At 39.1% G+C, this 23,164-nt stretch overlaps 3 protein-coding genes across 11 annotated transcripts; 2 read left to right on the top strand and 1 right to left on the bottom strand.

Annotated features, from left to right (window-relative positions):
* The first annotated feature begins 990 nt into the window (after positions 1 to 990).
* On the top strand, positions 991 to 14,203 carry Men (NADP-dependent malic enzyme). Of its 5 annotated transcripts, XM_086825973.1 has the most exons (5): positions 5,468 to 5,618; positions 5,681 to 5,722; positions 6,702 to 7,428; positions 12,156 to 13,084; positions 13,143 to 14,203. In XM_086825973.1, the coding sequence occupies exons 3-5, from the start codon at positions 7,294 to 7,296 to the stop codon at positions 13,816 to 13,818; spliced, it is 1,740 nt and encodes a 579-aa protein (XP_086682099.1). In that variant the 5' UTR covers positions 5,468 to 5,618; positions 5,681 to 5,722; positions 6,702 to 7,293; the 3' UTR covers positions 13,819 to 14,203. The 5 variants fall into 5 exon arrangements, with proteins under 5 accessions (XP_086682096.1, XP_020812858.2, XP_086682097.1 ...); XM_086825970.1 differs by lacking the exons at positions 5,468 to 5,618; positions 5,681 to 5,722 and adding an exon at positions 991 to 1,049; XM_020957199.2 differs by lacking the exons at positions 5,468 to 5,618; positions 5,681 to 5,722 and adding an exon at positions 3,132 to 3,444.
* Positions 14,204 to 14,867: 664 nt separating this feature from the next.
* dind (diamond) lies at positions 14,868 to 17,561 on the top strand. Its single transcript, XM_020957195.2, has 5 exons — positions 14,868 to 14,991; positions 15,047 to 15,094; positions 15,168 to 15,568; positions 15,622 to 15,823; positions 15,889 to 17,561. The coding sequence occupies exons 1-5, from the start codon at positions 14,977 to 14,979 to the stop codon at positions 17,017 to 17,019; spliced, it is 1,797 nt and encodes a 598-aa protein (XP_020812854.2). The 5' UTR covers positions 14,868 to 14,976; the 3' UTR covers positions 17,020 to 17,561.
* LOC110187826 (uncharacterized) lies at positions 17,545 to 22,976 on the bottom strand. 5 transcript variants are annotated; one of them, XM_020957304.2, is made up of 3 exons: positions 22,635 to 22,976; positions 20,821 to 21,098; positions 17,545 to 19,484 (listed from the first exon to the last, which is right to left on the bottom strand). In XM_020957304.2, exons 2-3 carry the CDS (start codon positions 20,842 to 20,844, stop codon positions 17,877 to 17,879), a joined length of 1,632 nt encoding a protein of 543 aa, XP_020812963.2. In that variant the 5' UTR covers positions 20,845 to 21,098; positions 22,635 to 22,976; the 3' UTR covers positions 17,545 to 17,876. The 5 variants fall into 5 exon arrangements, with proteins under 5 accessions (XP_020812963.2, XP_086682101.1, XP_086682103.1 ...); XM_086825975.1 differs by having other exon boundaries at positions 20,821 to 21,083; positions 22,635 to 22,975; XM_086825977.1 differs by having other exon boundaries at positions 22,734 to 22,972.
* Between the last annotated feature and the right edge of the window lie 188 nt (positions 22,977 to 23,164).

The raw sequence follows: 23,164 nt of genomic DNA, 5'->3' as shown, positions 1-23,164 counted from the left end.
CATGAAAGTACAATTTTAAAGTTATTTTGAAATTTATTTCCTAATTTTAAAACGTGATTAGTGATTGTTTTTATTTATTAATTTATATAATCTATAACTTTAAACAAGTTATATTATAATGTTTACATTTTAATATTCCCAAAGATGGATCTTAACTCTTTAAAGTATATATAGAAGAAAAATTTGATCAATCAATTGGTTGTATTTTCTACAATTTATGAAGCAGTTACCAATTAAGCATATGATTTTAAAATCTATTCATTTAATTTTTGGTAGTATAAACGACGACAAGGCTTGAATATACAGGAGTTATTTCATAAACAATCATTAGTATCCACAATCAAATTTACACTTTCCAGCTATTACATAAGTATTACAATATAATATACAAATATTTCACAACATTTATAACTTACATTTTAATTTTGTTGTTATTTGGCATATCTTGTGATAGTTTGATAATGCAACAAATTTAACAGATTACTTAAATTTCAATATATCTCTTCGATATATCAGAAAAAGTACATCCCTAAGAATCGAAAAATGATTTTCTTGCCAAGTCTTGGCTTCTTTTTCAAGCATGTCCTTTAGAATTTAGTAATTTTTTTATTTGTTCTGCATCTGCTTTATGCCTGATTTTCATGATATAGTAATGCAAGTTAGGTGGAAGGACACTTAGTTTCGGTACACAATATTTATCACAGATATGTCATATAAAGTACATCTCTAGAAATCGAAAAATGCTTGGCTTGTTGAGTTGTTGTGTTCGCTTTTAGTCTTTCAGTGAACTTCTTCGTGGAAATTGCGCCGTCTGAGCTGGGGTAAAATCATTTGATGATAAAAGTGGCCCTCAATTGCTTTGTTGCTTGCTGCACGTTGCTGCCGTCGTAGTCTTCTTTCCGCTCGTCTCCTCGTTATTAAATTGAAGCCGGTGAAAAGGCGAAAAACATGCGAGCCGCAAGGATGTGGAAGGACCTGCTGGAGCAGCTGACACAGACACACACAATGGAACCATCCAAAGTAACAATCATAACTCATTATGTTCACTGGTAAATTATAATGTCGAATATATATGGGATTTTGATTCACTTTGCATCATCATCATTGACTGGCAAAGGGTTTACTCGTATGTGAAATGTTATTTTCTTGGCTGCAACACTTTTTTCTTAGAGTTGCCTTTGTAATTTTCCCTTATTATTTATTAAACATTCACCTGTAAATTTAAAAAGAAATTATTTTAAAATATGTTAACGAAAACGTAGTGAACATTTCAGTTTATATTTATGGACAAATTAGGATTTAAGGAGAATGTCTGATTTAAAGATTTTTTTATTTTATATGTTAGGAGAGCAAGCTTAAGTTATTATTTGTCTCTTCAATTTTTTTATTATATTTACACGTTCTGTAAAATGGGCATTTCTGGAACCAAAAATTGCGCCATCTATCGCTAGGTAAACTTTAAAAACAAAGAGCTTTGGCAAGCTTTTTCGAGTTTCCATAAAAATCCAAAAAAGAGACATTTGACAAAATATTTCTTTCTTATCGAAAATATAAAAATAAATTGAAGTATGTAAAAAAATTACCATCGGTGATGTTTTACTTATGTAATCTGTTTGCGGTTTTTTTTTTGTCATAAATAAACTTTAATCTGAATCATTTTTGTGGTTTTTTGATCTACATAAATAAATAGTAAGCAATTCAATGCTATAAAACCTTGTCCCAAATTTAATTTTAATCTAATAAAAAACACAATTTTTAAGAGCAAAGAAAAAAATAACCTATATTTATAAAAATATATACCCTTTTTCTGTACATAAATCCGGCAAATTCCGATTTTATCTCACTATCTGAATCTTTAATAAAAAAGATCATTGAATATCAACTAACACAAAAAATAATAATATAATGATTAAAAAACTCTAATACCTTAACAATATTTATCATTATTTAATGATTTTTTATTGCTATTTCATTTGTTTGAAGCCAGATTTACGGACTTAATGAAAATTACATTTGACCCTGGCGACACAATTCAAAGCCGTGTTGCAATTTTTTATGTTGTGACACTTTCGCAAAAAGCTAAAATTAAATACAATGATAAGCAAACATAGAAACACGAATTCTGCTTACACTACAATCTTTGATTCTGCAATTAATTTGTGTCATATTTGCACTGCCGAAACAAGAGATTAAATTATGCGTTTAGGTATTATATTCTGATGTATTTGGTTTATTTAATTAACGTCCAAGTGGCAAACAAGCGCATTTTAAGCAACGGTTAAATCATTAGGTGATAATATCTGATAAAACAAAAACAATTAAGTTCAAACAGAAAAGATTCGGTTATGGCGACTATCCCATGGGCTGCATAAATGTTATGCCTGACTGATTTTTAATTGACCCGGAATCCGTAGTGTTTATATATCCATTACGTATTTCTTTGGTTGCCAAGTGCAGCCGACTGGGACGCGATGGTCAGCTTAAGCAGTTGCCTTCTCTAAAATCTAAAGTTATTATTATTATTTTTTAGTTTTTAATTAGGCAGCTACAAATTGCTTCATGCAGTTGTGTGCGCCTCGAAAGGTCGTTGCGATTGGCCAACCGCTCGAGTTTTTGTGCGACTCCAAGTGAAGTCCAACTCAACGCCGAAGCGTCGTCTCTAAGGCTGTAACGATTAATCACCTACAGTGAGACCTGGATATATTAAAGCCAGTATATTGGGAAATTATACAGAAAAATGTATAATCAAATTTATAAACGTCTCCATTATCTCAAATCTTATATAAATCATGCTTGGGAAGGAGACTTTATTGACGGTTTTAGATTTTGTACATTTTTGTTGGGCTCTGTCTTCAAAAACTTAAACTTTTAGGATTTTAGATTGTAAACAAAAAACAACCTTAATTTAAATATCATTTTTTTCTTATATGGTTTTAAATTATGCTCTTACCTGTATATCCCTCACACAGAGGCTCTACTGTGACCGTCTGGGGCCACCGAAATGACTCAAATGTCGCGTGCTGCCTGCGTGTGTGAGCGAGTGAGGGAGAGGACAATCGCCTTTGGGCTGCCACCGAGCCGCTCACTAACAAGTGGCCTCCGGCGAAGCGGCGATTCAGGCGCAAGTTTAGTTTTTGATTCAGTTTCAGGCGGTTCACAGTCGCCGAGTCCAGCAAACGCTGTTTTTAATTTTCGTAATTTTTTTTAGCTCCCTGAATTATTTAGCAAACTGCCGTGTGGGACACAAGCTTAAATTCGCGTGTGAAAATTTCTCCATCGTTCAATGTTTTTTCCATGGTCTGTTGGCATCTGTTGAGTTTTCAAGTCCACCTGTTCTTTGAATTTTCGGCGGCTTATTAAATTGAGAAAATCAAAATCCAAAATGGGTAACTCCAGCTCAATTTGCACCGATCGCAATGCCATAAGGAATTACGATGAAAATGGGTAAGGAAGAGACAATCCAAAAGGCAAAGGCAAACAGAGCAATAAATTGGGCAATGCGAGAGAAGGTTTAAAAGTTCTGGTTGAAAAATATAAGAGATCCTTACGGTTTACCTATTTATTATATACTATTTTTTCACATTTTAAAGTAATTTATAAATTAGTATTTATACAATATGACTAAAAATGATGAAAAAATACTTTTAAAAACAATTAAATAATATATTTCTTTAATATTCTATTTTGTGTAAAATAATACATATTCTTCGACTTCAAGTTATTTTCTATTATGGCATAATTATTAATTCCTTGTTTCAACTAGTAAATACACTTTTTGTATTCATTTAATTAAAAAAAAATATATATGTATAAAAAATATGCCTTGAAAAAATACAATTAAACAGCCTTGTTTGTTTATAAAATATTGTTATTATACTCTAACAACATTGTCATACATTTATTTAATGTATAAGTGAAGCCCTTTAAAACTACAAATCAAACTAGTAATTAAACTAAAACTAAACAAAAGGAACTCTAAAACAAAAAAATCCTCTCCAAATTCCCACACTCAGCGCGTGTGTAATTCCTCCATTAACAGCATTAGAATCTCTCCAAACTTGTTGGTAATACCTGCAATTACCTGGCTTTTCTAGACCGCACACCCAGCGCAATTCCAACTCCCACGACCACGCCCCCGTCATAAATCTAGCTCTTCAGGTGTCATTAGTGTTTAACGATGCGATTTACTAGTGTTTTATCAGCAATTTACAAGCAACTCATCGAAACGGGTTCAAAAAACTAATTCTTGGCACACGACACTCCGCCCATCGATAGCTTCAGTACACATTTTACCTGTAATTACCAATTTTAGAAGTAAAACTGGAAAGAAAAAAAAAAGAAACCGCAGCTGTGTTTTTCTGATGAAAGTCCTTGTCAAAAAAAATCTGAACTCGAAATTAAGCACATCTGAAGTAAATTGTTAATATTTATGAAGGTTACTCTGACACTCGGATATGTGTTGTATTCCAATTTATTGGCTTGTCGTGTTTTACTTTCAATTTTTGTGTAATAATTGAACGTATTTATATTATGTGTGCTTATATGTACAAGACTTTGGAGCAAATGCGATGCGGACCCACAGGGCGTATGATTGTCTCAAGTGCAAGGCAAGTCGGTCCGGGACAGGTTAAGGTTAAGGTTTTTATTTCAGTCGTCTCGTAATTAGGTTTCTGACTTTGGACAACTCTGCCTTAGCCTTAAATAATGTATAGCAGTATAAATGAGGTATGAGTACTAGATATAAATTGGACAGGCGGATATAATACCCTTCTAAAGCACAGAAAATGTTGACTAATATACGATTCTTTATACAATTAAAGCGTTAATTTATATAGACCAATTAATTAGATAATTTAAATAAGATAATTAAAAGAAATTTAAAAAAAATATAATTCCATGTACAAATAGGTCAATTCAATTTATTTGTCATGCCTGTTTAATTTACTCGTATTTCCAAACATTTTTATATTATTTTATATAGATTTGATTATATTCTTTATTAAAGAAATAGTTTTTATATACTTTATACTTGTACCTTATAAAATTACAATTTTATTGCCATATAAACATAGCATTTAACAAACTCTCCTTAAATTAAAGTAAAAAAAAATATTGATAGTAATTCAATGTTAATTTGTCCTACTATTTTGACCTCTACTGTTCTCCCTGAATATTTTTTCTCATGCTTTTCACGCCTAAGCGTAATGTTTTCTTCGTCCCAGACAAATGATTATACTCGTCATTATTGTTGTTATTATACGACAAGAGTGGGGCTATATAGCATATGTGTTTGTACCGCCTTATCAGTCAGCTGCTTTACCCCCACCCTCCCCATGATCGATCCGACTAATCAGAGAAAGAGAGAGGGAGAGAACGATTGCGGAAAACTAACAAACAAAATAGCAAAAGTGTAAAATGTAAAAGAGAAAATAGACTGGGCGACAGAACAAATCGAATTTTGCAGCTCAGTTTAGCGCGAATGGTGCAAGGCAGCAGACAAAAATCAGGAATCACATCAGGAATATATATAGTATAGGACACAAGCAGCATCCCAAGTGCCCCACCATGTATTCGGTTCTCCGGCACTGTTCCGGCATCAGAAAAACCTTTGGACGGCTGTGAGTGATTAAGTAAAAAAAAAAGTAATTCATAATTATAATATGGCTATATACTATGGTAGTATCGCCTGAGTGCACTCGGATTATGGAACATACATAAGTGGGTGTGTTTTTGTAGATCGGAGCTTATCAGTGGCACTTTGTCACCGCTTATCGCTCTCCATCTCGAAGGCCTGCCTGTCTGTCAGAGAATCACCTGTTCATTGGGTTCAATGGAGCTGAAAAGTATTGCATTCAGTATATGCGGGATATACATATGTACATATATGCAAGTCAAGGGCCTTTAAAAGTTAGCTAAGGGCACCGGAACCATGAATACACTTCCTGAATTATATGGCAAAGTTTTACAAAACAAACATTTTATGCTATAATATAGGGGTTTTCAGAAACTTGAAAAATATGCGGAAATGAGGATTGCAACGAATGTAAAATCGTTTTGAAAACTGTACGAAAGTATGCAATGATATATTTAAGATTCCATAATAATACAATAATAATAAGTTTTAAGTGGATCTGGACACATTTTACATTGGATTCAAACTCTCAATCTACATTCTTTACAATTAAACATCACGATCAACGTGCCTAAAATTATGCAATATTATTATTCTTTATTATTAAAAATATAAATAATAATAATACATTCTACAAATTCAGTATAAAATCCAGTTACTTTATTTTAATAATACCTAAAAAGATAACAAAAAAATAAATATTAATGCTTGAATCAGATTGAGTAAAAAAATCAATATTCCTTATATGTACAGACTCTTGGAAGCTTTCACAGCTTGTAATGCTTGTAACTCTTCGAGAAAGAGTATCAAAGAAGTCGCTAACAAGGTTGCCAATGCTGTTATTGTCACTCCCGCATTGACATTCATTCACACGCTATGCGCTCAGAGCTTTAATTGAATTACAGAGAACATATCTCGCATTCCGTTATTGTCTCCCTCTCTGTGTGCTCTCCCGAGAACCACCCACCAACCCCCAGCCTCATTCTCTCCGCCTCACCTCTCTCTCACACACACACACACATTAGTCACTTACCCCGTGTCTTGTGTTCTCTCCGTCTCTCGCCCTTAGCACGCCGGTATATCCTACTGCCAACAATTCCCAGAGTCCTTCGAATGGCCAAATAACACCATACCACCACCTCCACCACCAACATGCACATAGCCAGGAGAAGGAGAGCGGCGACTACTACAAGACCACAATTCCCGTCGGCAGCTCTCAGAGCGGCAGTGATGCCACAGCCGGAGAGAGCAACAGTTGCGCTCAGTGCCAAACAGCTGATGTGTCGCGCTCCTCTCCCACGAACAACAATCACGCACACACCCATAGCTGCTGTTGTACTAGTAGTCGTGTGTGCTCCAATCATACGACTACAACCACAACGACACTCGAATACGAACTTTCCAATTTCGCAAAACTAACGACACGAATCACAACGAAAAGCGCCGCCGAAGGGGCAGCATTAACGGAGCAGCGTGACATAGCCACCGATATAGTCAGCACACCTGATTTGCCACAGGCAGCAGGACTACCGTTATCCTCGCGACATCACTGGAATCAGCTGCAGCGCAGTTTGCACTCTCTCCACCAAGAACAACAACGTGCTTACAGCTCCTCTTCCTGCTCCGACAACAACAAAAATAATAATAATAACGTAGCCGACATGAGTGCGAACAAGCAGGTGAATTTGGAAAAATACGCGCCACGCGATCGCCTGGGAGTCTGGGGCACTGGCGACAACGAAGTCGTTGGCAGCATCTCTGGATTCGATCGCCTCTTCGACAAGCGATACTCAAAGGTGAGTTCTATCTAGTTCCTTCCCATTCGCTTTTATTCTCTGTCTCGCGACGCTTAAAGTATAGTGGAAAAGTACCAGGCAAAGGTTTTTAGGGTGGGTTTTTATGGTTATTTTCGTGACTGTGCTACAGGGAAGTCTTCCAGGTGGGATTAGAATAAAATATTCCATTAAATATTAAGCAAATTATTAGATCATTATTTAGTAGTTCTTTGTGTTCTGTAATATTTTAATATGATTTACCAGTATTAGTTTTCTTTCTCAGGAATTCAATCATGATTTTAATAATATGATTTTAATTAATTGAGTGATTTTTTCACTACACGCACTATTTTTAAATCTTTATTTTGTAAGGGTCAAAAAGTCTTTTATATTTTTGTAGGCCACTTGCTATTTTTAAATCCACCGCATAAAAAATTCCAATTCATAAATACATAAATAACTATTAAGCGGAAACGTCAGCTGGTGATTGCCAGCTAAAAAAAAGACAAGAGACTTTTTGGCAGTGGCTTCATTTTCGGCAAGTGGTGTGGGTGACCTTTAGATGACATAGAGCGCGAAAGGGATAGCAACAACCGTCCAGTTTGTACAAAAAAATATATCAAATAATACACGCGCCACACTGGAAGACCAAAGCTCACAAAAATTTTTTTCGTTGCTTCTGGCTTTTTCAGTTCATTATTTTTATGGTTGCTGTCAAAAAATCGATAGCCAACTTTTATAATTGAGTCAATTGACGGGATGTCAAATAGCAAAAGTAGGGCATCAGGCGGCTATCGTGAAATACGCTCCCAGAATTTATAGTATAAAAGTTGATATCTCGAATTGCATTTTCAAGTTCAATGCTGTTTTTGCGATTTTTTTGTTTTGTTTTGCATGCAAGCATTTTTCCGCTATTTTCACACAGAAGCATGGCAGCGCTAATGCACGAATTGCTGCTGAAAATATTGGAGAGCACTTCAAAGAGACACCGCGCATGGGCTTTACGTATTTTTCGCCTTTTTTATTTTGATTTTTGAAGCACAGAGAAAAATACATAAAATTAGGAAAATATTTTGAAATATTTTTTAATGATTTAAACTGATCAAACTTATAAATATGCATTTTTTTAAATATTTCAAGATTTTAAATGAATTTACACATTTAAAATACGTTAAAACATAGTTTAATTAAGTAAAAGTGTTAAGAACATTCTCTTGTCCTGAAATACCTTGATTAAAAATATATTTTTAATATGTTAAAAATGCAAATATCCCATTGTCAAAAGGAAACCCCCTTTTAATATACAATTTAATTAACCAAAAAGGCATTACTATTTTTCCCCATGTTTGCCACTTGAAACACAAGCTAAAGTGGGGATTTATCTTGCCATGTAAACAGAAGCCAGTTAAGAATAATGGAGTGGGGCTCTCCACAAAAAAGTTTCCCTGATAAATAGCAATGATAATAAAGTTTTTTCCCCTCTTACGTCAGACCCCAATGTCATGGACTTTTTGGCAGGCTAAAAAATTAATAATTTAAGCAGAAATTATCTTAACAAGTTCTGTTATCAAAAGCGACAGCCTATTGTGTTCTACAGTTTGTTATTATTTCTGACACGCTCCGCTCAAGTGACAATTGCTTATCGAAACCTCCTTCGCCGAACAGCTGATTTTGTTTTCATTTCTTTATACTGAATTTCTTGTGGAAAGTTTTCAAGTTCTTATCGCTTCAAAAGAAATAAAGAAAAGCAGTACAGGGAAAAAATGAGACAACCGCAAAACCAGCGAAAACTGACCTACATCAAGTCATAAATTTAACTTTGTTTCGAAGAGCGAAATGATGATAATCCGCAATGCTTTTGGTATCAGACATAATAATACATATATTTTTGGAATATCTCTGAGTTTGTTCACACCAGAAACTGTTGGCGCATTTGCATTTCTACGCTTTTGTTTGTCTCTTTTATTTTATTCGCTCTTTTTGCCACTGTTTGTATTGTTATTTATCGCTATGCCAGGGAAATTAAAAATTTAAACAAATTCAAACGTTCAATGTGCTGAAAGAGCAAAGAGTTTGCAGCTTGTTGAAATAGTTGGATTATTCCAATGTTTACCCAATGATTTGTTTAGTATTGGTTGTTTATATTTTCCCGATGGGAGGAAAATATCTAGTACTCTTTAAAGGGTAAAGATAATGTAAATGATTAGATTAATTAATTTTTAGGGAGCCTTGATAGCAGTTTTATTTATTTCAGTTTTATACATTTATTTTTACCCAATTTCTTTGCTTAAATATTCCACTGTGACTCATCTTTTACTTCCGGCTGAGCGACAAGCTTCTCTCAGAGCTCTCTGAGTTTCTGGGACATCCACATCCCCCCATTATTATTCCGCATCGCCTGACCCACAAAAGCTTAAAGGTTGGTAAGGTAAATACCTTTCCATTGGCAGAGGAAACACTTTGTTTGAAATTGCCTGTTATGTCTGTCTGCCACCTCGACTCATGCTGATTAAAAAGCTACGCTTTCGTCATCTGAAATGTATTCAAAGTTCGCCGCTAGACGGCACGGCCAGTGATAATGATTCAGGTGATCATGATCGTGATCGTGAATAATGATGATGATGATGATCGAACCTGGTCGCGCCAGACAGCGCAAAAAAATATCAGCTGAGCGCCAGCGTTTTGTATTTTTAATTCGAATTGTTTTTGCCCCGAACTTTGGTTGATTTTGGCAAGTTTTTTTTTTGCGATTTCATTTGAAATGCGTATGCGTAATCTCCGAATGGCATATTACGTATACGCATGGGTTTAAAATTCGATATAAAGCTGGGGGTAAAATAATTAACATTTGGGTAATATTTCAAATTGATTAACTGTCCGTTTTGATTATTTAATTTACCTATATAACATTTTGGAGACTTTTGATTAATATTAATAATAACTAAAGAATTAAATGTATCTTTACCACCCTATCCTGACTGGTAGATACATTTACACTGGCAAACCTCTTTACTTTCTATGTTTATTACGTTCAAGCACAAGTCTTTAATTGATTGTACATATATCTCGAATGTTTGAAGCAGCTGATGCAGGTTATGAATATATAGTACTATACATTTATGGATCGGAACGGGGAACACTTGTTGCCAGGCGGCTTGTAAACACTTTCGCACGCTTATCGCCGGGCGTGCGTCGCTTTCAATGTCAACGGTGTCGTTCCCTCGATTTTATTTGCTTTTTTTGTCGTATTTCACCAGCGATGACGTAGCTGCACGATAATGGTTAATTTCGAGCCTCTTCCAGCAGTAAATTATTGTTTATGGGGATCACTCGAGTGTTTTATTGTTTGAACTACAAGCCACTGAACAAACTTAATTTAATCCAAACGAATAAATTGATTTAAGCCTTATTAGATTAAATTTTTGGTTTATTTAAAGCATCATATCATATCTTAGCACATGTATATATTACGGGTTTAGCAATGGAGTGTTAATTTTACATTGAAATTTAAGCATGTATAAATGGAGAAACTTTTTGACACGCCTCCAGAAAATCAATAAAAATTTGTGGCTAGCAAAGTTTTAAAGATAAAGCCCCCATTATAATTACATCTCATCATGAGTAAGCATAAATTATAAAATCCACGTCATTTATCTTGGGAATTTTATGACTAGCGATGACTCTTTTGTTTACAAGATAAAATTACCAACTTCCAGTAAATTAAGTTGAGAAAAACGTTGAAAAAATAGTACACATAATACGTTTATAAACCAATAAATGCTTAACACATATAAAGATATTGCATGACTACGAAAATTTAAATTAAATTATTATTGAAATCGACAATCAAAGTGATTGATGGCCTGCTAAATATAATTTTGAATAATTAGGGAAATTTACACAAATTAAATTTAAATTTAACGTAAACTTAGATTGCCTTGAGCGCAGCCAGATCCATTATACAAATTAAAAAAATTGAGAAATTAAAATGTATTTTTAAACAAAACCCATTATAATTAAATCTTACAAAAATTCCAATATTTAAAACCTATTTACAAAGCACATAAGTTTGCATTTCAAACAGCCTTTGTGTGGTCACGAATAAAAAGAAAAGCACTTGGCATTTAAAGCTTTAGTAATTATTCCCTAATGTGCATATTAGCAGGTACATCCGCAACTCAAGTCCCCCATAATCCAATGTAATCTGTTTGTATATGACACCTTGCACGTAAGTTTTTATCTATCTATGTGACCTAGTCCAAACTTCCAGCAACGCCCCCAAGCGTAATATCAGCTTATGTTGTCTATTTCAAAATGAATATAATAGTCTAATAACCATAGCAATTACGTGGCGAAAAACTTTCAAAAAACTAAACATCATTGTGCGTGTGAAACGAGGCCGGAGCTGAGTCACTTCCCTCTCAAATATTGTATAGAATGGCGACTTTATGTTCCAGTTCTCTAAGTTGACTTTGAACTTGAAACCCGACTGATGTGTGAGATCTTCACAGATCTGTGAAGGTCGGGTGATCCAGGCGACTTGTCTAGGTGATACTGCGACGCGTGCTCGGGTCAAGGGGTCATCATTGATAAGGGGGAAACAAACTTTCCACCGTTCGGGTTCCACTTTTGTTTTGTTTGAAAGTTTTCATAATCATAGCTCAGTGGACCGATCAGGCCACTCAAATCTAGCGATTACAAACATCTTTGATAGCAAATAATAACCCAACAAATTATTTCCCTTTCAGGGTCTGGCCTTCTCCCACGAGGAACGTCAACAGCTGGGCATCCATGGCCTGCTGCCATACGTGGTTCGCGATGAGAGCGACCAGGTGGCCCACTGTCGCACCCTGCTGGATCGCCTGGATCAGAGTCTGGACAAGTACATGTACCTGATCGGTTTGTCCGAGCGCAATGAGCGGCTGTTCTATAAGGTTTTGGCCTCCGATATCGGTCACATGATGCCTCTGGTGTACACGCCCACCGTGGGATTGGCCTGCCAGCGCTATAGCCTGATCTATATGAACCAGAAGGGCATGTTCATCTCGATCAAGGACAAGGGACACATCTACGATGTGCTGAAGAACTGGCCGGAATCGGATGTTCGTGCAATTGTGGTGACGGACGGGGAACGGATTTTGGGACTGGGAGATCTGGGTGCCAATGGCATGGGCATCCCCGTCGGCAAATTGTCGCTGTACACAGCTCTGGCCGGCATTAAGCCGTCGCAGTGCCTGCCCATTACTCTGGACGTTGGCACCAATACCGAATCCATTCTGGCGGATCCCCTGTATATCGGATTGCGCGAGAAGCGTACCACTGGTCAAGTCTATGACGAATTCATCGATGAATTTATGCACGCCTGCGTCCGTCGCTTTGGCCAGAACTGTCTGATCCAGTTCGAGGACTTTGCCAATGCCAACGCATTCCGCCTGCTGGCCAAGTACCGGGAATCGTTCTGCACCTTCAACGACGACATCCAGGGAACCGCTTCGGTGGCCGTAGCTGGTCTGTTGGCCTCGCTGAAGATCAAGAAGACCCAGCTGAGGGACAATGTCCTGCTGTTCCTGGGCGCCGGAGAGGCTGCTCTGGGTATTGCCAATCTCTGCTTGATGGCCATGAGGCTCGAGGGTCTTACCGATGAGGAGGCCAAGGCACGCATCTGGATGGTGGACAGGTAAGTGGGCTAAACCTGTCATATCTTTTAACGATACTAATGTATTTTTCTGTTATAGCCGTGGTTTGATCATCCGCGACCGCCCAAAGGGAGGACTCACCGAGCACAAGCTTCACTTCGCCCAGGTCCACGAGCCGATCGATACTCTGTCGGAGGCGGTGCGCAAGGTGCGTCCCAATGTGCTGATTGGTGCTGCTGCTCAAGGTGGTGCCTTCACCCAGGAGATTCTCGAGCTGATGGCCGAGATCAACCAGACGCCGATCATCTTTGCGCTGTCCAACCCGACCATCAAGGCCGAGTGCACCGCCGAGGAGGCGTACACCCACACCAAGGGTCGTTGCATCTTCGCCAGCGGTTCGCCCTTCGAACCCGTGACGTACAACGGACAGAAGTTCTATCCGGGTCAGGGTAATAACTCATATATTTTCCCTGGAGTGGCATTGGGAGTCCTATGCGCCGGCATGCTGACGATTCCCGAGCAGGTCTTCCTGGTGGCCGCAGAACGCTTGGCGGAGCTGGTCTCCAAGGAGGACTTGAATAAGGGTAGCCTGTATCCACCCCTTGCCAATATTGTCAAATGCTCAGTGGCAATTGCCGAGGCGATTGTGGACTACGCGTATAAGAACGGTTTGGCTACCATCCGTCCTGAGCCGGCCAACAAGCTGTCCTTCATCAAGGCCCAGATGTACGATATTGACTATCCGCGTTCCGTGCCCGCCACCTATAAGATGTAGAATGGAAATGCATTCCGCCTGCCCCCCAAAAAAAACCTAATGGAGTGGCCACCGCAGATATTCGGCACTGGCAGCGAGCAGTAACCATGTTATTTATTTTATAATGTCGCACATCTGTAGTCTAGCGTATAGTTAGCAGCGCGCCTAACCTATCCCACTTAACCACTATCCACCAACCACTAGCCCCTGTTCGCAGTCGCAGTCCAAGAGATCATTAATGAGAGGGATGTGATGAAGGATGAGAATGTCACCAGCTGCAGCGAACCCTTCTTTTTTATGATGTTGACTCTATGTAAATGGGATATTGATCTAATAGATATGTAAACAAATTCTATGTAATCTTGAACAACACAAACTACTCTAAGTAATAAAAATATAAAAAATATAGCCTTGAGTTCTTTTGGGAATGACATGGGTGTTTTTTTCCTTAAGTTTTCTACTTCTTGAATGTTTCAAAGATGTAAATTATTATAATATGGATATCATTAAAGCAAAATAAATATTATTATATTTTTGTATTCCTGTTTCTATTAGATCAACCGTATAAATTTGTTTATTTTGTATTCTTTTTTCTCATTTACTAAAAGGTTTTTTTTATGTTTGTATTATTAATGAATTTAGCAAGATGTACAGCACTAAGTTGTATAAAAGCTTAAAGAATTAGTTTGAAAAATCGATAATTTAACTTTTCTAAGCGCCTATTCATCATAAAAGAGATGGTAAATTAGCCAAAGGTATCAAGAGCTATTATTTACCATTGCTTTTGTTTAATGATATAGTTTAGTTTCATTTTTGCTTCTTTTTTTAATCTTATAAACTTTAAAATTCAATTGTTAAATACAAATACAAACTACATTTAATTTTTTAAAACTAAATTGTAATTTTCTCAAAAAAACTAAATATTAAATTTTATTACCCAACATTCAATTTGGGAAAAGGACTATGAGCCTTCAATAAAATATTGCAAATAATTTAAATATAACGACACTTTTCAAAGCTTTCGATAATTTTTACTGATAGATATCGATTTTGTCACAGCTCTATGGAATGCCCTTAATGCGATAACTGCTACCTGAAGACTTATCGATAGCCCTATCGGCTCGCACATTTTTGTGGAAAAATGCAAGGAAAGCAAAACTAAAAACAAAACAGCGAAAAATGCAAGGGCTCAAGGTTCGTGGGATTTACTGATTTAATAATATATTGCTAACGGTTATTTTATTTACAGCAACGTTTTGAGCTGCGACAATTGGGGGACGACCTAAAGCAGAAGCAGGTGAGTGCCGTGCCGAAATACAAGTGCTATAAATAAATTACTCACCTTGATTAATGTGCATAACACGAAACAGGTAATCCAGGACAGACTGCTGCAGAAGATCCTCTACTCCAAGCGACTGCTGGTGGATCATGTGGAGGCGCTGGAGCAGTGCATTCAGGAGTTGCAGGCGGCAGCTAATCCAAGCCGGCAATTGCTGACCACAAGGAATGCCTGCTTCATACTGGGCAGCACAGTGATTGAGCATCTGATAACTCCACGAAGTGTCCGATACACGATGATACCCTCAATCCTGGTCAGTGGCACCTTTGCCGCTCTATGCGCCGTGAAAAGCGTCTTTGTTTGCCGCAACAAAATCGTTGAGCGCAAGCTGGAGCAGCTGGTGAAGACCATCGATGAGTTCGGAAACTGCATTCGCCGGAACATGACGTACTTTCAGGAGATTATAATCATGAAGCAGGCGGAGTTGATAGAGTAAGCCATAGGGAATAATGATGGAAATCTAGCTAATAACTGCTTACCTACAGATCCCGACAAATTGAGCGCGCCTGGGATTGCATAACAGCCGCAAAGGAGGTAACAGAGATCCTGTACGATGCCACACGTAAGATGGAGACGGACTATCCACTGCCGGCGAAGTATGGAGCTTATTATGCAGCCATGGAGGAGCTTCGAGAGTGCGAGTACTTTAAGAATAATGTCACGGACTACAGTCCCAAGCACATAAAGGTTAGCGCATATTTAGGAACAGAGTCAAGATAAAAACTAATCTATTTTTTTTATTTAATTTTTAGGACTTTCACAACATCTTCGCCTATGTCCAATCGCAATATCTTTTACGTCTGGCCCTTACTATCACAACGCGTCCTTCGATCTCGCAGCTGAGCGAGGATCTCGTAAAGATCGACTGCCAGGTACGGCAGCTGGTGCAGGAGGAAGAGCAGCACTTTAGCAATCTGGCCATGGCCATGCAGAACAGAAAGCAATTGGAGTTGGCCGAACTCAATGTCACTAAGGCTGAGCAGCAGCGGAGTGGACCCATTGCCGTACTGCAGCATTCCTCATTGAAGCTCAGCGCCTGCATGGTGGCCGTGGCCGGTGAGTGCCAGGCTCTGGATATAACCCTCCAGCAGCTGACGGCCACGGAAGCGGCGAACAGAAACAACTCAAAGGAACTGGTGGCTGTGGCCAGCAATATGCGTGGTATTGAGAACGCTCTGGCGGTGTGCTGTGACGACTTCCAGCGTCTAATGCTGGTGTACAACAAGTTTCTGCATAGTAAACTGGACTTGGAGGGAGAATTGACGCCAAGACCCAAAGAAGACTTGGGCGAGGAATTCCCCGAAAGCATACTCAGGGTGGAGTACTCGCAAAATGTCGATGCACCGCAGCAAAAGGATGATTTCTATGCCTACATGTATGATGAGAATGAAGAACTGGAACAGTTTGAGGCGGAACAGCATGCGCCCTTCCCAACGCCCGAAAAGGAGCTCCTCAACTTCGAGAAGCGCATCACAAAGGGAAAGTTTAAGCCTGTCCTGAAACAACTCAAGGATCGCATCGATCCCATTCGCCAGGTGATGCTAGAGAAGGAGCGCGAAGTCCTCGCCTCCAAAGGCATTAATGTCGATGAGCTCTTTGGCAAGATTGAACAAATTGAGGAGCAACAACAGCAGCAGCAGGACGACAATCGACTGGCAGACACAACATCATCGCCCACCTACGACTCATCCTCCAACTCGGACTCGGACTCAGCCGACGAAGTGGCCTTCAAGCGACGCAGTAAGCAGCACAAGGAGCGTGATAACTTTGCCGAGATGCGGCAGTTTCTGGCCCAGAAACAGGCCATTAATCTCTTCAAGCTCCCGCCGCCACCAGCTTTAGCTGCCGCTGCTGAGGAGGAGTTGCTTGAAAGTGAATGCTAGTCCATTTGGCTATTCTTTCAGTTGGTCACATGCCTATGTACTATCTCCCTTGTTCTGGGTATTATCTGTTTAAGCATATATCGTTTATCTAGCCACCTGGGCACCGATAAGCTCCGCGCGCAAAGCGACGCTCCCACTCCAATGCCCCGAACCCCAAAACCACATCCTGCCTTTTTGGTTGTTCCTGTGTTTGTATTTCCTAGCCTTCTTACTTTTAACTCGTTGCAAACTAATAAAAACAAGTTTTTTATGTAGACAAATTTAAGCACCTGGATGATTTGTAGAAGGATTTACCTTTCATATCAAGTGGCATATATCAACCTCGACCTATTAAGCGGTTTTGTGTCGGACTCTATTTAGATTTTAAAAGTAGTTTTCCCTTTTATATTTACTCTAAGGTGAACCGGAGATCACTTTTTCTTGTTACGCTCTTTGAATATTTTTAGAGGAGATTTTAAAAACAAATCATGTGTATTGGCCGACGCTTATAAAAATTATTTAAATAAATAAATAAAAAATCACTCATTTATAACGACTTTAAATAGAAACTTGTTATTTTATCGTTTTTATTTATTACAAACTAATATGCTCGAAACTTAAGTACAATACGCAAACATCGATGGCATCATTAAATACTAGGGGGTTAGGTTATTTCGGGGTTTAGGAATTGTGTGGGAGGAGTATCAACTCCTTTAAGGTGACAACTACATATATACAGTGATAGCTCGCACAGAAAGTCTTTTTTTTCGGTTGGGATTTGCTTACAAGTGGCTGGAACACTTTCGTGGACACATCTTTGGCTCGAAACTTGTGCTGCTAACTCGGAACTGGAACTGGGAGTCCGGCTAGAATCCCTATCAGGCATTGGCAGCTCCTGTCGTGGCACCATTACTGGCACCGGCATGGGCATTATTAAATTTGCTGGCCACCGAGGCGGGTTGCAAATTCGAAAACTGTGATAAATTGCTGCCACGTACGCTGGTGTAGCGGATGGGTTGTACTCCATAATCGCTGCCCTTGAGCCGCCGGCGCACGCAGACGACAATGAATCCAATGACCAGACCGATCACCAGCACCACACTAGCAATGATGGCAGTGAGTATTATGTATCGACGGCGAAGGAATCGCGGTGGCTCCTCATCTACCGCACGGTATTTCTTGGGTATCACCATGTTGCAGATGTGCTCGGCCGTGAGGTTGGAGAGTGGAGCTCCAGCCAGAATATAGGGGGTGTCACAACGGGCCTCCGTTCCATCCGCTTCCTGTTCGATGTGCGAGAGACCGGACAGCTCCAGAGCCTTGAAGAGTTCGCAGCTGCAGTACCAGGGATTGCCGGATATGCTCAAACGGCGCAGACGTGGCCAGGGTTCCTGGATTCCCTTGTGGCTCGTTGTACTGTTGCTGCTGGCGGAGATACTGTTGTTACTTTCCTTGAGAACCAAAGTGGTCAAAGCATTCCGAGACAAATCCAACTGAGACATATTACGACTGCTTAGCAAGTCAGACAGTTCTAGGTTTTCCAATTTGGGATTCCTGGAGCAGTCGAGCTGTTCCACGGCTGGCAATATCAAAGCCCCCTTTTCTATGCTCCGCAATGCAGGCAAGCTGCTGATATTGAGACGTTTTAGGGCCACTAATCCTTGAAAACTGTTCTCCTTTAAGCTGGGAAACGGATTGCCCGCCAGATTCAAATGGACCAGAGACTTGCCCAGTTGCTGAAGACTCGCAGGAACCACGGTAAACTCGTTGCCGGAGACTTCAAGGATACGCAGGCTGCGTAGCTTTGGGAATAGCTCCGCAGGCAGGGACATCAAACCGTTGTGGGAGAGATCCAAGCGCTGCAATGTGGTCACCGATGCAACTGCGGCTGTCGTGGCTGCATCCAGAACACTCAGCTTATTGTAGGCCAGGTTCAACTTGGTCAAGTGCGGAGTATGTTCGAAGAGAAGACGTTCCAGCCGAGCTATCCTATTGTGGCTCAAGTCCAGATCCTTCAAGCCAATAGGCTCATAGTTAGTATTGTTCCAGGGACCCCTAAAGAGTCCCGGGTTCAGAACATTGTCGGTCAATTCGTTCCAACTGAGGTACAGTGCCTGCACATTGGGCGAATCCATAAAGAGGGGAGCCTGCAGATCCTGCAGTCCACAATGCCGACAGGAGAGCGTTAGGCTGGCATTTGTGGCCGGCAGTTGTTGGAGCAACTTGATCCGATTGCCCGAATAGGACACAACGATCTCTGTCGATGCTCCACCAGCCAAAGCCTGGCTACCAAACTCCTCCGGCCAGCGGGCGAGAATGTGCTCGAAATTCCTCACCGAACAGTCCAAGTTGAAGTGCATCCGGTGGTCACTGTCCTGGCTACTCAGGCACATGCATGTCTGGCAGATATTGGCCACCGGCTGGTAGGGAATATCTTCATGCTGACTGTGAACGCCAGTAGTTAGAAGTGACATTCCGGCAAGGAGCTGTAGGTAATAAAAAAAATACATTTATTAATGTTTAAAAGATAGGGAAATTCATTTTAATTACATTAACTTAAATACAAATTAGTAAAAGGGAATAAAGATAATAATAGTTTAAAGTAATAAATAAGGATGCAGGTGTTTTTTCTATGATTTCTAATCATTTAATTAATCTTGTTTTTCTATAAAGAGTTTAAAATAAAATTTTAAAAAACTTAACAATTCATTGTTTAAACTAATAGGAATTAAAAGAGCATAATGGTGGTTGTTTTGTTTTTTTTTTTTTTAATTATTATTAGGAAATCCGGAGTCAATTTCTGATTACAATCTAAATACATATATTTATTATCTGAAAGAGGGCATTAATTCCTGATTACACTGCAAGGTTATTGCCATTTTTTTGGGGGTTGTGTACTTATTTGGGTTATTTTTGGTAGAAAAACGAATAAAGGCCGAATATAAACAATAAACCAAAGAGTATGCGCTGACTAAGGCATTATTTCAGGTAAACTTTTCCCGGAAAACCAACCTAAGTAATTCGCACGTTTCTATGGTTTGATGTGTTTTTTTATTGCATTGACTTTTCACGGCTAATGTAATATCTGATTACGATTTCGAGCATTTTCCCATATTGCACGATTAACCAGAAGTACAAGTGTTCAGACAGAGACAGTAAGATCGGTGACGCCAACCTTGCCTGAAACCTGGGACTTTTGATATCGTGGAGTTATGAGAAGTGTTTCTTTTAAGTATTTTTAACACTATCAAAATATAATTCAGAGCATATAATATTACGCAGATAAATCTGTCGGATCAGCGTTGTTTATATATTTGTTTTCTGGGCCATGTCCTCTTTTGTTTCTTTCACGATGTCCACTTCGAGGAATACTAAGTCAAGTATCAGGACCTCAAGTTCAGCCATCCAACAGAGACAAAATAAATGCTGGGCTAACCATCGACAGCTCTGTCCACTTTTCTGAATCATTTTAAGGGCTTTTAAATACATTTTATTCTGATAATTTTTGTACAATTTACATTGTGAAGGAAAAGTCAAATGGAGGGAATGCTCTGTTTGAAAATCGAAGATGAGTCATTTTGATTGACTCATAGAGATCACAGATAACCTATGACATCCTACTTGATATTTTTCAGGCACAAATTGCGTGTCCAGAAGGAGGTCACCATAATAAAAAGGTCTCCCCACACTCTTCAGTGGTTCAATATTGAACACACACTTCCCACTGATCCCGGGTCCCCCAGCACTATCTGGGCCCAAAAGTATCAGCGATAAGATAACGATAATGTTTTGGAAAGGCTGAAATATATACTTTTTACTCACCAACAGCAAAAATTTGTACTTCATTGTAGTTGCAGTATTGGTTTCGGTTTCGGTTTCAGTTTTTTCTCTGTTCTAACCGCCTCGTGTTCGTTCTGTTAGTAACTTTATCTGTATCTTGTGTCGCGTTTCTTTAAAGTGCACTTTGTGTTTGGCTTGGATCGTTTTTTATTTTCTTTTATTTTTTATAGTCTTTAACTCGCTTTTCTTTATTATTGTTATTTTACTTTACTGAGCCCTGAGCACTGAGCGGATCATACCGCTTGCTTCGGAAAATGGAACTAAATTAATGAATCAAGCCGCATTGGGCCGTTGGCATTATTTTGTTTTTGATTAGATATCGGCGGACTGAGAAAGAGAGAGCTTCTCTCTATTCGATTCCCATTATTTACTCGCGCGGTCTTTAACTCTCCGGTTCTCCCGTGGACTTTGTTATCAGAGAGCGATCTTCGAAGTAAAAGTGAATTCTCTAATTGAGTCATCAAAGTCTGTTTTTCGGTCTCCCTGATCTCTTCTCTGCAAGGTCGTCTATGGGTCTTAACTCACTTTCTTTCTACTCTCGACTTCTTGAACAGAAGCTATTGTACATAACTCTTAAATCAGATAAAACCATATACTATAGATCGTCCCTAAATGGACTTTTTTAAAACATTTTCTTAGCATATGTTTTAAAGTTCTTGAATAGGGATGTGAAATATATTTTTCTATGATTTATTTTGGACAAAAAATATAGGAGAAATATAATAAATGAAAAAAGTACCATATTCAATAAAACAATAAGTTATAAATAGTGTTTCTTGTTATGTATTACAATTTGAAGGCCAGTCTTTTAAGAACCTATATTGTTATCAGAAAAAAAATCATTAAAAAATCCTGTCAATTTAGCGATACATTTATATTACACTCTTAAAAGGTCTGTGGCATAGTTTCTGGAATTATTTCGAATAATTTCCCTTATAGAAGTAAGACTGTAATGTATTTAAGCCAACAGATGTTTATAGATAAGATAATAATGCTTTGTCTCTCAATGTGGCAACAATTGGCGTTGGAAGCCGAAAGAAAAGTTGACTCAGTCGAGGGGTGCTGCTGATTCTCCCTCTCGAAGACTTTTGATTCACTTGCCAAGGGGAGGATCGGATCCAATTAGATGCGATCGCAATTATTATTGCAAGTGTCACTTGGTTTCATTGAACTTGCCCCTCCTCTCCGCCGGAGAAGGGCGAGAATGGAGAATTGAGCTGTTCGCAGCTGCCGTCGATGAGAAAGGCAAACAAGAGATGTTTTGTGGCCTGGAATTGGTTGCATAAACAAGCGGACAGACGACGAAGGCGACGGACCACAGCCACACCAGACCAGCATTGCCCAGACACTTGTGAGTCACGATTGCGCCGTTGTTGATGTACAGTGGGTACTTGCTTGAGTAGAAAAACTATGAAAAATGCATACATTTATAAATTTTGGGACTTTAAAAATACTTTCTTTCTCTTTTAAAATTATAATTCCAGAGGAAACGTCTTTCTCAAGTCTTTAAAACCCTGCTAGGGGCGTTTGGAAGGTTGGCATTTATTTATAAAACTTTTTTAAAGCCTTCAAAGAAAGTTGTAAAGAATAAAAATGTTCTCGTATCTTTATCCTTCATCTCCTTAACTAATTTAGAACCCATAACATGTATCCACCGTACATCATCCACGGGCAAGAGATTTGATCTCCGTCGCCTCTTCAACAATTGAATTTCTTTCAACAAGCCGCAAGAGCCCAGCATAGGGATCCGAGAGTCAGACCATGGAGCGCGGTTTGGGGCTCCTTCATGTGCTTACTAGTCGTTAGTCTGTGTTTAATTTAATGATTAAGGCCTTTTGCATATTCCGTGAACTGCACGCGACCCAACCGCACATGCAACAGACCCCAGCACTGACTGCGAAATGAAACCCGTTTTTATGTGGCTGCGGTTACAGATGATGTTGATGTTACTGCTGCTGCTGCGGCGGATGTTACTACTGTTGTTGTTGCACTTTTGCAGCTGCCGCCACAATGATGCTCATCCTCGTCTCGGCGGGGACCACGCGCGAAGTCTGAGACCGCAACCGAAAGCGGAAATTCTTCGAAGAAGCAAGGAACGAACGATGTCTACCTGCCCGCCGCTCGAATCGAACTGAACGAGCGAACACAAACCGAAACTGGATATTTGCTGCTGGATCGAGATTCCCGTTCCCGTTCCCATTCCCATTCCCACAAAATGGACACAGATCTCCCGCCCGTTCCCCCTTGAAGCAAATAAACCGGTCGGGGGCTCACTGGCCGAATTTGAAATCCAAACTGCGGCACATTGTTTATGCCACACAGTGCT

The sequence above is a fragment of the Drosophila serrata genome, unplaced genomic scaffold (genome assembly GCF_035046125.1).
Source record: "Drosophila serrata isolate PLE 108 unplaced genomic scaffold, ASM3504612v1 contig_119, whole genome shotgun sequence".
Lineage (NCBI taxonomy): Eukaryota > Metazoa > Arthropoda > Insecta > Diptera > Drosophilidae > Drosophila > Drosophila serrata.
The sequence above is the reverse complement of the archived record's forward strand: the minus strand, read 5'-3'. Positions and strand labels throughout refer to the sequence as shown.